Source organism: Erinaceus europaeus, chromosome 16 (genome assembly GCF_950295315.1).
Source record: "Erinaceus europaeus chromosome 16, mEriEur2.1, whole genome shotgun sequence".
Classification (NCBI taxonomy): domain Eukaryota; kingdom Metazoa; phylum Chordata; class Mammalia; order Eulipotyphla; family Erinaceidae; genus Erinaceus; species Erinaceus europaeus.
The window spans coordinates 26058977-26072965 of NC_080177.1; the positions used below are offsets into that span (position 1 = coordinate 26058977).

At 32.7% G+C, this 13989-nt stretch overlaps 1 protein-coding gene across 11 annotated transcripts in view; it reads right to left on the reverse strand.

Annotated features, from left to right (window-relative positions):
* The window catches only part of GPHN (gephyrin), a 411021-nt gene that overhangs the window by 169388 nt on the left and 227644 nt on the right, over nucleotides 1-13989 (reverse strand). For 7 of the 11 annotated variants that reach the window (XM_060174807.1, XM_060174805.1, XM_060174802.1 and 4 more), the window contains one exon: nucleotides 10744-10800. The exons of the other annotated variants lie outside the window; for them this stretch is intronic. In XM_060174807.1, the coding sequence (XP_060030790.1) occupies nucleotides 10744-10800 (57 nt within the window). The remainder of the gene's footprint in view (nucleotides 1-10743; nucleotides 10801-13989) is intronic. 11 annotated transcript variants of the gene reach the window in all.

Consider the following 13989-nt stretch of genomic DNA (forward strand, 5'->3'; position numbering starts at 1 on the left):
AATTTAAGAGTGCATTTTAGGGCTGAATACTATGGAACAAATGTGACAGCAAACACAATCCCTTCCCCCAAAAGCCAGTTCCACATTCCAACCTGAGAGCCCTCCTGCACACACGCTGTCACAGAAAAAGTAATACCCTGATGGAAGCTGTAGGCTGTGATTGGAGATGATGCCAATGGTAGACTTCTCATACACTCTCATGGGAAATGGAGAATAGCCTGGATGAAGTGGCAGAAAGAAATGGGTTATATAATTTTTACACTGGGGATCATAATTGTGAAGAATTAAGGAAAGACCTATAGAAAACGTGATGAGATGATAGCAATTCTCTCTGCCAAATGTCTTTGTTGTTATTATATGCAATTCATTTGTCTTTAATTACTTTGCTTCTTCCTACAAATACACATATAAGAAATTAATTTTCTACTAAGTCAGTTTCTAGGAAAATTATTCTGTGATAATTATAACTAGCAAAGAAAAAATAACTAAAACGAGGATGGCTGAAATTTTATTGACTTAATAAATTCAACTTTGTGATGCTATTCTTTTTAAGGCTTCTCAAATTTTGAAGTCAAAAGATATCCAAAGATATCTCTTTTTCTGTATGAAATTCTGAGATAATATTTTTACACTCAGAATTAATTTGACAACACTGGCCTGTATGTACAAAGTAAAGATGTGTTAACATGTATATGTTAGGTAAGAAATTATGATTTTTTTGAAATTCAGTTAAAATAATTTTATTTAATAGTCATATTGTGAGGTATATGCTCTTCCTCTTAGCTACTTACAGTATTCCAGATTTGTAAAGTAGACATAAATCATATTCATAGTCTATTTCAATAATCTGTTTACAAAAATGAAGAACCCCTTAATAAATCTGCTTATAAAAATAGAGAACCCCTTATATTATCATTTAACATAGTATGAGTAAGAAATTACACTTCTATTATTGCAAACAACATAGGTCAAATTTTATATAAAGTATTCTGTTAAAAAGAAAATCAATTTCATGAGTGGTAAATCCTTCTAGATTATATAACAACCTTACAAAAATAAAGGCACCAAAGAATTACTTTTCTTAGTAACCTAATAATCTTTTAAAAAGAAACTGAATTTTTTTTCCTTTATAATTTTTACTATATAGAACAGAGAGAAATTGAGAGAGGATGGGGAGAGAGGGAGAGAAAGTTAGACTCCTGCAGACCTGCTTCACTACACCTGAAGTGGATCCCCTGCAGGTCAGGAGCAGGAATAGGGGTGTCAAATTTCCATTGGGTAAATGATTTTGGATGGTTTCCTCTGTGGCTAATAGTACAGGACTATCATCTATTTAATGTAAATCTTCAGCTGTTAGAGACATAGGTCTGCAAACTGGAATCTTTATGAAATTAAAGTGGTAGTAACTATCAACTGACTATCTGCACTTTCACCATTTCAATATGATACGGTAGCTGTCAAAAAAAAAATTAGAAAGCTACGCAGACAACAGTGCTGTATAAAATACAGATTTCCTTCTAAAACAGCTAACTTTTCCCCTTTGGTACCCTCATCCCTTTCAGCCAAGTGCAAAGTGCAAGGCAAAATAAATTAAGGCAAAGGAAAATAAAATAAGAAAAATGGTGAGGGCGAGCATGTTGTTGACCATGTAAGAAAACACGTGCAAAGTATACCTCAGATACACTATAGGTAGATGAGCACGAGGGAAGCCGAGCCTGGTTTTGCAGTGGGGAAAAGAAAACACTGTTAAAGAGGAAATGATAGCATAGTAAGGGCTCAGAAATTTTGATGGTTCCATCACCAACACATTTTCCAGACATTAAGTCAGCCTTAGAAGCAGACACTTGAGGAGTTTGAAATCTCAAGGCTCTAGCTATTTAGGAAGAACCTTGTGACAAAAACACCTGGCGTAAAAAAAAAAAAAAAAAAAAAAAAATCCAAGATCGAAATGACTCCTTTTGATCAGGATCTGCTATTATCTTGCTGAGATGTTCCTTTAAAGTTAACAGGAAAACAAAACACTAGTCAGTCACTTTTTCCTACTAATCTTTAGTGGTTTAACTTACTGGTTTAATATAGAACAAACTACATGTGAGATAATTCTACTGTAAAACTTGACATTATCCTTGAAAGAAGGCAGCAAAGCCAGTTTAGTATTCTGACTCCCTCTTCCTAGAATTCTATTCTAGTTATTGTTGAATCTCCAAATATGCCATTAATAACACCATGAAAATACAAAAATGTAAATACAAAAACTCCCTCCAGATCTTTTATCAGATACCATTGATTTTTTTTAAATAAGAAGTTTACATTTAAAACCATGTTTAATCTGATATGACTTGAAACGACAATTTTCTGGTTTTTCTAGTTGTAAAACTGACAAACTTATTCTGTGCCTATATTTTTGATAGTTGCCACAGTGCCATGTAAGATAAATTTCAAAGGGTACATCCTCTAGTTACAAGTTCTTTATGGAATTTAAAAATACTAAGTGAGAGTAAGGTAATAAAGGTATAGGAGATGGCACAGTAAAGGAATTACAAATCCCCTTATTATCTGATTTATTCTTTGTATTTTTAATACAGTAGAAGGTAAGAAAGTGTTTAATTCACGGAATATACAAAATTTTCAAGCCAAAAAAAAAAAGAAATTATGTGAAAATATGTAAAAAGATTTTATATTTACTGTCACAGAGTTCTGTGATAAAAGTTATCTGCCACCTAATAGTTCCTTGGAGGAAGTCTCTGAATATTGTGAACTTATGCAAATTAGCAAATTAATCTTTTCAAACACATACACATCTGATTTTTTGCAGGATATTAGTTCTCAGAAAATCTTGCTCTGCATATATGCTCTGTTTCTATAGCTACATTAACAAGCTGAAAAAATTATTCTTTAAAATCAGTTTAAGTCTTACCCTCTGCCCCTAACTCTTCATTTCATATTACTAGAGGAATTTATTTTTCAAGTATATTTTATTAGTACATTATTTTGTATTAAAGTCAACCATGAAAGGGTAACTTTGCAGTAAGCATTACATTTCTCACAGATGTGTCATTTCTGCTCAACTGACAGCTTAGGTGACTGCAGATGAAAAGTACTGAATGGGAAATTTGGTTTCAAATACAAGATTTCTGTCCTTTTTCAGTAGACCAATCTGATTAATTTTATTAATTAGTTTAACAAGTTGAGTAAATTCTAATAAAGTAAAAGGTGGCAAAATTAGTCTGCTTTCCAAAGGAAAAAAGTCCTAAAATTGATTATCACCTACATCATTATTATAGTATGGCTATAATTCACAATACATCATCTGCTAAGATACTCAAGTTATATAGTTGTAATTCCAAAATGTCAAATCACTAAGATTATAAAGGTTCAAAAATGATCTCCATAGAAGAACCAGAAGACATCTGGTTCCAAAAGAGATCTGCCTAAAGAGAGCATACAAACAAGCTAATGGTTTGTCACTTAAAGCTACTGTTTATTAATGTAAGAACTAATGATCCAGTTGTATTTCCTGACCTCAGTAAGAGTTAGCTGATTCAGAATAGATGTCTTTTCAATTTTTGAAGTGCTATACACTGAGGTATGTCCACTCTTTGTGTCAAAGTATCTTGCCAAATTATATGAAATTTCTCATAGAATGTGCTTCTGGATGAAGTTAAATCAGAAACTTCATAGAAAGCAAAAGATGATTGTGACTTTTAGTGGAAATATTTTCTATTAAGATGTAATAATAAAAAAAGATGTAATAAGCTAATAGGTACACTATGAAGGATTTAATATCAATTCCAGGGTGAGTTTACTGTGTGTGTGTGGTATGAGACAGTAGCTGGGAAAAAATTGGAAAGAGTCAAAACATAATAGAAGAAGATTTTAGGGGGTCAATTGTTTAAACACATGCAGAATGATGTGAACCACCCCCAGAAAAATGAGCAGTTCCTTTTTCTCAAGTTCTACAAGGTAGATAATTCCACATATCCTATATTAAATTGCTTTTGTCAATTTCATCTTGACATACTAACTAGTTACAGCAGATCTCAGCAAACTTTTCCTGTAAAGACTTTGTAAATATTTTAGGCTTAGTTTACCATACATTTGTTGTAACTAATCCACTCTGCTGAAGTCCAAAATTAACATTACTTTGCACCTGCAAATTAACAAGTATAGTTGTTCTTTAATACCAATTTAATTTTGGAAACCGGAATTTGAATTTCATAGAACTTTTACATATTAGAAAATGATGTTCTTCTCATCAGCTCTTCCACAAATCATTAAAAATGCAAAAACAATTCCTAGCTTGTGGGTCCATGTAAAAGATAAACAGAATTTGGACTAGCGCTATAGTTTATTGACCTGAGTTACAGCATCAAATTTTCCTTTGTTAAAGAGTAGAGACAGGGATAGAGATAGAGACAGAGATAGAGATATCACAGGTCCGAAGTTTCCTTTAGTGCTGTGGGGATCAGGTTTGAACCTGGGTCATGCACATGGCAGTACATGTTCAATGTGAGCTATTTTACCAGTCCTATAGTATCAACTTAAAAAGACCAAAATGAAAAGTCATCAACAAATAAGATGGATTAGTTCAAAATAATGACTGGAATGAAAATAGTTTTCTTAAAAGATTTATAAAAATCATGATCATGTATCTTACTTTTTATATTAGTCCTACTTCATACTAGACTTATTTTGACATTTGAGAAATGGTTACACATTTAAAAACCATTCTTCAAAGATTTATCTACTGATATGATTCAGATAACTTATTAGGCTTATTTAAATAGTCTTATTTTAAGTTATAACTTTTTCCTTAATCTTTCCACTAAAAATATTCCTTTAATGAGTTAGTAAAACATATACTTATAGATTATAGTTCTATTAATTCTACTTTATCACTTTTCTTTTTAGTTGACTTGTGTACCAATAATCTGTTTTCATAATTGACCCTGCCTTTTATTATTTGTCAAAATCTTAAGAAGCTTAACATATTTGGCTAGCTAAAACTTACCTGTAGGGTTCAAAAGATAGTTCAGTGAATTAGTACACAGGAGCTGCATATCTGAGACCCAAGATCTCAGGTTCAATCCTTGACACTAATGTAAAGTAGAGTTGGGATGTGCTCTCATTTTTTCTCTCCCTGCCCCCATATAAAAACAAGTAAATCTAAGAAATCTATGTCTAAATATTTGCAGTAGGATAAAACTTACTACCACATTATTGAGACTGAGTAAAGAAAAACATACTGTTATTTTTCGCTCTTCTATTTTCAACTTGTGGTTATCTCACGAACATTTATCTGTTGTTTTCCAAAAAAATTAACAATCAGCCTTTCCAAAATCCCATTCTTTAACTAATTAACTTAAAATAAATTTATATTGATTCCTATTATCCAAAAATTAATTTATACTATCTCTTGTATGTTTCCACTTCTCAAATATTGTTACCAATATTCTTTAATTTTATGCTTTATTTCTTAATATTTTTTCAATTAGATTCTCATATTTGATTAAATAGAAAATTGGCTGTATTCTTTATGTGGTCTCATCAGTCATTATTCTCAACACATCATCAATCTTAATGTATTTATAGTAATTTTTGCAGCCATTAGCTGCAGAGTTTCAGGCAAACTCAAACTTATTTAGGGGTCAAAATACTTTATACATGTACACAAAAGATGACATACTTTTTTTTTTCTTTTTACCAGAGCACTACTTAGCTCTGGCTTATGGTGGTGCAAGGGATTGAACCTAGGACTTTGGAGCCTCAAGCAAGAGACTCTCTTTGCAAACAAACAAACAAACAAATGAGAGAGAGAGAGAGAGAGGTTCTCTTTGCATAACCATTATGCTATCTACCCTCACCTGACACACTCTTATATTTGATTGCTGGCTTGACTTTTCCAGGTAGAATGTCAGAGACAGAGACGGGAAGAGGGACGGGGGGGGGGGGGTAGGTACTGAAGTGTTCTCTAATGAATAGAGGGCTGCTTTGAATTGAGGTCATGCTCATGGCAAAGTGAGCACAGTATCTATATGGGTTATTTTACCATTTCAATACACACACTTTTAGCTTAAAATTCAAGAAATCTAATAAACATTAAATTTTGCTGTATAATAAAGAAGAGTGTTTTTATAGGATAGACAAAATTTAGTATTATTCTAAAAACAATCTCTTAATAGAATATTCTACTTAAAATTGCTGGTTAGAAATAATAAAAGAAGAAAGGTTTTTCTACTTGGAAAATTTATATATCATATAGATGATACTAACTGAAGCACTAATGACTTAAATTTCTAAGTGATATCTTACTATTTCCACTAAGATATTTTAGTGGAGGGTTGGAGATAGCTCACCCAGTAGGGTAAACAACCATTCAACTTACCATGTGCAAGGACTCAGGTTGAGCTCCCCCAGCCCTGGGTCTTCACAAGAGAGTACTATGAAAAGGTGATTTGTGTGTGGTTGAGTGATGCTGTGGTGTTTCTTCTCTATCTCTCTCTCTGTCTCTCACCCTCTTATCTGGAAAATGAAAAAGAAAAGTGTCTTCCAGTAGTGATGGACTCATGCAGATGTGAGGCTAGAGTGGCAAAAAAGAAAACAAAAACCAAAAGAACCCAATAACAACAACAAAAAAAACAAAAAATCAAAGATAATGTGGCTCTAAATCTGTCATTTTTATTGATGATACTTAGCAATATAATAATGAATTTAAAGGTACTCATATAATTGCTCTGGTATATGTACAACTGTAAAATTTCAAAAAATGAATAGTTACTATATACCAATGTATCTCATCCTAGAAAAAAAATCTGTTTCATATAGCCTAATATACTGAGAATAACTACTTGACTTCTAAACAAAAATATACATGGATATTTTAAGGCATTCTAGTATAATAGAAATTAAAGTGATGGAGAGAAACAACATCTGGGTATGTATTTGATTTGTATCTTCTCTTAAGCAAAAGTCTAGAAAAGATACAATTTGCCTTTTGTTAGTTTCTTCCCATATATTTCTAGTCAAAGGTAATCTCAGAATGAAATACTGCCTACTCAGTGTTAGAAAAAAAAGTAGTAAGACAAAATGTGACCATATGAAGTGAAATTTAAACATACTAAGATTAGTTATGTACTATATACCATGAAGTAAGATTTTGAAAAAGAAAATGAGAGTAACATGAGATAACCCAATTTTTTGAAGCAGAGAGCTTTAAATTTAACCTAAATCTAACACTATATATTTTAGCAAATCTCAATATTTTAGTTCAGATTTGACTAAGAAACAATGATTGTTTAGAAAATAATGACATTAAATATTTATATTAATAATATTAGTCTTTCTTTAGGAATTCACAGAATAATACCCAAGTTTATTTATATTAATATATTCATAAAATCCCTACAATTTTGTCAGATAACAATAGAATAGGATTGGGGTGATTACAGATGATCTTTTAAATTCTACAAGAAAATATACAAAAGAAAGAAGTAGAAAAATTGGACACTTAGACTAATTTTCTTCTCTGTTTAGTCATCAAAATTTAATTATTAATGTTAATAAAAGAACTGTGAACTATAATTTAATATTCACATATGTAAACTTATATGATAATTTAAAAATATGAGAAATCAGAGAATTAGGTTATCACTATTATTTTTTTATACTCCTCTTTATAATATCCTGCTATATAATAATATGAATGAAATGTATGACAGTAATTCTGTGCAAAGTAAATCAAGGCCAGGTTTCATAGAAACTCTTTAAAAACCTCCATGAATGGAAGGTTAAAAATACTTACTGTTATAATTTAGCTTTAGTTCTGCCATATTTCTACCATATATCATGTCAGGGAGATATTTTATTTCTTTTTTTTTTTTCAATGGGTTCAGATTGGGTTTTAACCTGGTTGTGCACATGGCAAAGTAGTGTACTACTCCCTTATTTCCATTTCTTTTGAACAGATATACTCAGGAGAAGTACCACACATTCTGAGTCTGAACATTCAGTGACTAAGTATTATTGCTAGTATTTCTATATTATGTATGTATTGAGTTGAGTAATTGAAAGATATTGTCCTTCTTGTCGGGTATAATAGCCTTTATCTCAAGTACTGATAAGGTGTTATCTGATGGTATCACTGGTATTATGCCTAATTTTCTTATTTTTAAAGAAAAAATGATATAGCTATTTCCAGAGCCTGAATTAAGAAAAATATGTCTACCTGCCACATTACTGATGATAACACTCTAATAATGATCATTTTTCCTTGACAAGATATTGAGTAATCAAAGCTTTATCATTTAGATTCAGTCTATAATTTATAATCTTGCTGACAGATTCAACAAGGGGCAGAAGACATGACCAGTGGAAAAGTTCCAAATGAAGTACTATAAAAGATCTTCAGAAAATTATACTTTATTAAATAAGATTTTTTTTAAAAGCCATTTTTTTGTACTGGAGTAAAATATTACTAATTCAATGGTAATGTTAGTATGGCTTAAGGGGTCCTCTGATCTATAAATTTACTCTTTATTTCATAAATTTGAGCATAAAGCTGCAGCTAAGAAAGAGCTAGGGAGAAGAGAGACAGAAAGTAAAAAAAGATGGAGATGAGAGGACAAACCAATCATATTTGAAATTACCAGTCAGCAGAACTTTAGAAAAATAAAATCACCAAATGAAATGAGACATTTACTCTGAGAGTATCCTTTCACATTGCCTTCCAGGTGATCTCTGAGCTCCTCTAGCTGTTGATGGAGCTACATGTAAACATCAGAAAATGAAGTGAAAAAGCAACTTGTTGTCTTTTCAATTTTTCCCTTTTCCATTTAAAGATAAAAAAACAAAGGGTTATACATTTCTCACTGCCTTTAGCAAATATTTAAAAGCATCATAGGTTTTTTTTTTTTAACACAAGAATATATGCTCAATAAATTCTTAACTGGAAAAAAACTGACTTTTAAAAAAAATATAGTATCTTTTGTACCCATAGCATTAGAGAAAATAATAAAACTTGTCTTTATAGTCCCCCAGATTCACTTTTTTAAAAATTTGGTTATATACTTTGTACATACTTACAAATTATGAAATTTGGTTTCTTTCCCAAGCATAATTTTAGATTTAAGGTTGCCTCCATGTTAAACCAACTGAACTCTAAAATGTGGTGCTATAGCTATGGGTGCCATTTTTATCTTTATTTAACTATCAGGAATTCCTGAAAGGTGAGATTACATTATATCTTTTTCATCCTAATCTGAGTCATAATCCATGATCTAAATAATAATAGATTTAATTTCTCTTGAAAAAAAAGTAGTATATGATACCTCACAGGTAGACAGTGAGGAATGCTACTGACATTACCAGCAGGATACATAAACTGATATAGTGGAATTAATAATTCCAGTGGAATTATTTTAATCTAATTTTGAAATAAGCATATAATAAGCACTTCCCATTGCCTATGATTATCATTATTGAAATAACAATATAGGAAAAAACTACCCAATATACAACAGTGTAGGATAATAGGTTGGCTTATCTGGAATTAAGAATACAAACATACAGACACATTTTTATCCATGTACATTCATGATTGCACACAAACACATATACCCAGTTAACAACAAAAGAGTAAAACTAAGAAGGCAGAAGAGGCAAGGAGAGGAAGAGTGCATAAATTAATGCTTTATAAATTGTTAAATGGAAACAAATTGAAAATATATATAATTTTGAAATGACACTATCAGAAATCAAGGTAGTTAATGAGTTTTGGGATATCCCAGTTCAGTGAATTATCTGTCATTTGGATTAATTTAATAGTTACTATGCTGGAAGAATGAATGAGACATACAAAAAGTGATGAATTTTTGGGGAAGGTTCCTCTTCAAATTTTTAGAATTCAACAAAATTTAAATTTAAGTTTATGGTGGCAGCATTTAAAGTGATCAATGGCTATGTCTGCTTCTTAAGAATGATAGTGTTTACCTCTCATTGTAATTAAATTTTAGGAGAATTTTAAATGTCTAAGATATATTGGCCAAATGGATATTTAGTAACTAGCATATAGGAAAATAAGATAAGAAATCTTTAGTACCATATTAGTAAACCATATACACATATGGGCAAACATTTTTTAATATGTTGTTTTCTGTTGACTGTTGTATCAGATTTTTCACTTTGAAAAATGAAACAATGGTGATTAACAGTGTTTAGCTATTTACTATAAGCTATATGTAAGCCCACTGTACTAGCATCATGCAATTTTTTTCTAATTCTTAAGATTATACATGTTATTAATTCAATAATTATTTTCTGGAATGAACTACAAATGGTAAATGACACAATACTTTTTATGAAAAAAGTAAAAAAGGGGAGCTAATATTCTGAAAATAAATATTAGTTTTCTGTATAACAGGAACTTAAGACACAATCAGTGACATCAATCAGAGGAACGGTTTATTCTAGAACCCCAAATTATAGGCACCTGTAATGAGGCAGTTGCCCTTTCTCTTATTTGTGGTGCCATTCAAAACTAGTCATTTGGCAGCTTGCCTTCAGCTGGTTGCTCTATGTGTAGCTGAAATAAACAAAAAATATATGACCCAACAGCCAATAAAAATATTAAAATAAAAAAAATGGGATGGTGAAAAATGGAAAAAGCCCCCTTCCCACCACCCTCCAAAAAGGAAGAAGTGTAGGCTATAGATGAAATCTTGCCAAAAATGTTAGAAACATATTTACTTTGAGGGATCCAACTCTACTAGAAACTCCTTTGCTTTCATCCGGCCGTCTAATTTGCTACAATGAGGGAAGATGGGTAAAAAGACAGAATAAAGAAAAAGTGAACTTAAAAAAATAATTTCTACACATTAGTAAGTAACACATGCAAAATCATTATTGATTCCCTGAGATACCTCTTAGAAATTAACCAAGAGGCTATATGACATGCTCTACAAATAGACTGGTCATTAGAATTCAGTATTTGTTATGGTACTATTCCTAAAATGAGGAAATGGGCACTTACTTTTGGTTATCTTGGGGACTTCTGATGAAGCAGTATCTGGAATAATGCTACATTTGCATTTGGCTTATGTAAATGAAGAATTACGAATATAGCTATTAAGAGAACTTTTTCTCTTGCAGTGTTTAAGTGTCGATTGCACTGTAATATCAGAAAATACCAGCAATGACTAGACACAAGTGTTCCCTATGTGGAAAGATCAGTCCTGACAAGCATCATTTTTAATAGGTGACAAAGTGAAGCTCCTCTGCTTGCTGACCCAAGCACTGAGGTTATTCAGTCACTGGGATTCCCAATTAAACAATTGTGCTGCCCAACCAGAAAATTTTAATGCCAGACCAATGCCATATATATAACCATATATATGAATATATATTCCTTTCCTAAAAGCTTTCTATTATATCAACTTAACTATCATTTGAGTTAATATAAAAAGATAAAAAGAAAAACTGCTATTTTAAAAGCTTGTTTCTTATCAATCTATAAGAAAAATATTTTTAGGTGGTGCATAAATTAGAATTTTTGGATTTTTGTAAAAATATTTTTATTTATTAATTATTGGATAGAGATGGAAATTGAGAAGAGAGGGGGAGATAGAGAAGGAGAGAGACAGACACCTGCAGCAGCACTTCACTACACGTGAAGTTTTCTCCTGAAGATGGGGAGCAGGGGTGTGAACTTACGTCCTATGCACTGTGATGTATACTCTTAACCAGGTGTGCCACTATCTGGCCCTGGATTTTTTATTTTTTAACAGAAAGTAACAAGAACTAATATTCTGGCTGGAGAGAAAGACAAACAAGCAAATAATAATAAAAAAGCAGGAGATAAAGAAGTTTCACACTAAGTAAATATTTTTATACTAGGAATTCCTATTCTTTCAGAATGACGATCTCTGTTCTCAACAGCATAGGTTGTTAGTTCTGATAAACCTGTTTTAGCAGATAGTAGAGGAAGAATTAGTGTGATGCAAAGTTCCCAGTGTTAAAGTTACTGGGAAAAATAAGAAATCTGCATATGCTAGAAAAACTGTAGTTCTTAGGGAATGGATGGAGAGAATATAACCCCTTCAGGAAATTTTTAAGAATTTTTAAGAATTTAGGGTGGGGGTATAGCATAATGGTTATGGTTATTTCATGCCTGAGGCTCTCAAGTCCCAGGTTCAATCCCCCCATACTGCCATAAGCCAGAGCTGAGCAGTGCTCTGGTAAAAAAAAAAAAAAAAAGAATTAAATATACTGGTGGCATAATAATACCCCCCCCCCCCCCTTAAACTATAGCAATGCTCAGCTTTGGCTAGTGGTAGATTCTAGGATGGAATCTGTGATCCCACACCTTAAGGCAGGAAAATCTTTTACATACCATTACACTATCTCACAAGCCTTTTCTTTCTTTTTTAAGAATTTATTTATTTATGAGAAAGATAGGCAGAGAGAGGCAGGCATCACTCTGGTACATGTGCTGCCGGGGATTGAACTCAGGACCTCATGGTTGAGAATCCAGTGCTTTATCCACTGCGCCACCTCCCGGACCACAACACAAGCCTTTTCTTTAAGAAATTTTGTGATGACATATAGACTGCTTAGGAATGAGACTGAGGAAATAAAGTTTACATTATGAAAACATGCACATAATGATGTCAACTTTAAAAAATGATTTATTTATTTATTATTGGATAGAGACAGAGAAATTGAGAGGGGGTGACAGACATAGGTAAAGAGACAGAGAGACACTTGAAGCTCTGCTTCAACACTCATGAAGCTTTCCACCTGAATGTGGGGACCAGGGGCTTGAACCTGAGCCTTTGTGCACTATAATGTGTGCACAAATGTGCACAATTAAAGTGTTGGCTGGCCCCAACTTTTTTTTTTTACATTCAGAATTCAATGATCATCTTTTCCTTAATTCAATCTTTAATTTCTGTACTTATTCTTGTATTGAACTAATATAGTTTAGAAAATTTTTCTTCTATAAGTAAAAAGTAGTAACATAAGAAACACTATAAAGTATTTCTTAAGAAAGTAAAAGTGATCATAAACTGAACAAATAAAGGAGAAAGAAGATCTAGGGAAGAGCTGCAAAGAATAATGAAGAAACATGAAGACAGAAGTTAGAAGCTGGGTCCAGTGCCTCACTAGGGAAAGAGGATTGACCTGCCAATGCCCATGTTCAGTGGAGAAGCGATTACAGAAGTCAGACCTTCCACCTTCTGCATTCCATAACGACTCTGGGTCCATACGCCCAAAGGGATAAAGAACAGTACTGCTATCAGGGGAGGGGATGGGATACGGAGTTCTGGTGGTGGGAATTGTGTGGAGTTGTAGCCCTCTTATCCTATGGTTTTTGTCAATGTTTTCTTTTTATAAAAAAAAAAAAAAAAAAGCTGGGGCCAGGTAGTGGCGCACCAGGTTAGTACACATAGTATGAAGAGCAAGAATCCTGGTTCAAGGCCCCGCCTCCCCACTTTCAGGGGGTTGCTTCACAAGGAGGTCTGCAGGAGTCTATCTTTCTCCCTGTTTCCCCCTTCCTTCTCAATTTCTCTCTGTAAAACCCCCCCTCCAAAAAAAAAAAAAAAAAGGAAAGAAAGAAAGGAAGGAAGGAAGGAAGGAAGGAAGGAAGGAAGGAAGGAAGGAAGGAAAAGTGGCCACTAGTAGCAATGGATTTATAGTACCGGCACTGAGCCCCAGCGATATTCCTGAAGGCAAAAAAAAAAGTTACTTGGGGGCCCAGTGATGGCACACCTGATTGACTGCACACATTACATTGCACAAAGAACTGGTCAGGCTGAAGCACCTGACCCCCCACCTGGAAGGGGGAAGCTTCAAAAGTGGTAAAACAGTGCTGCAGGTATCTTTCTCTCTTCCTCTCTCTTCTTCCCTCTCAATTTCTTTCTGTCTCTACCCAAAAATAAATAAATAAATAAATAACAAGTAAGTAAATAAGAAAAAAAACATGCTACCAAGTCA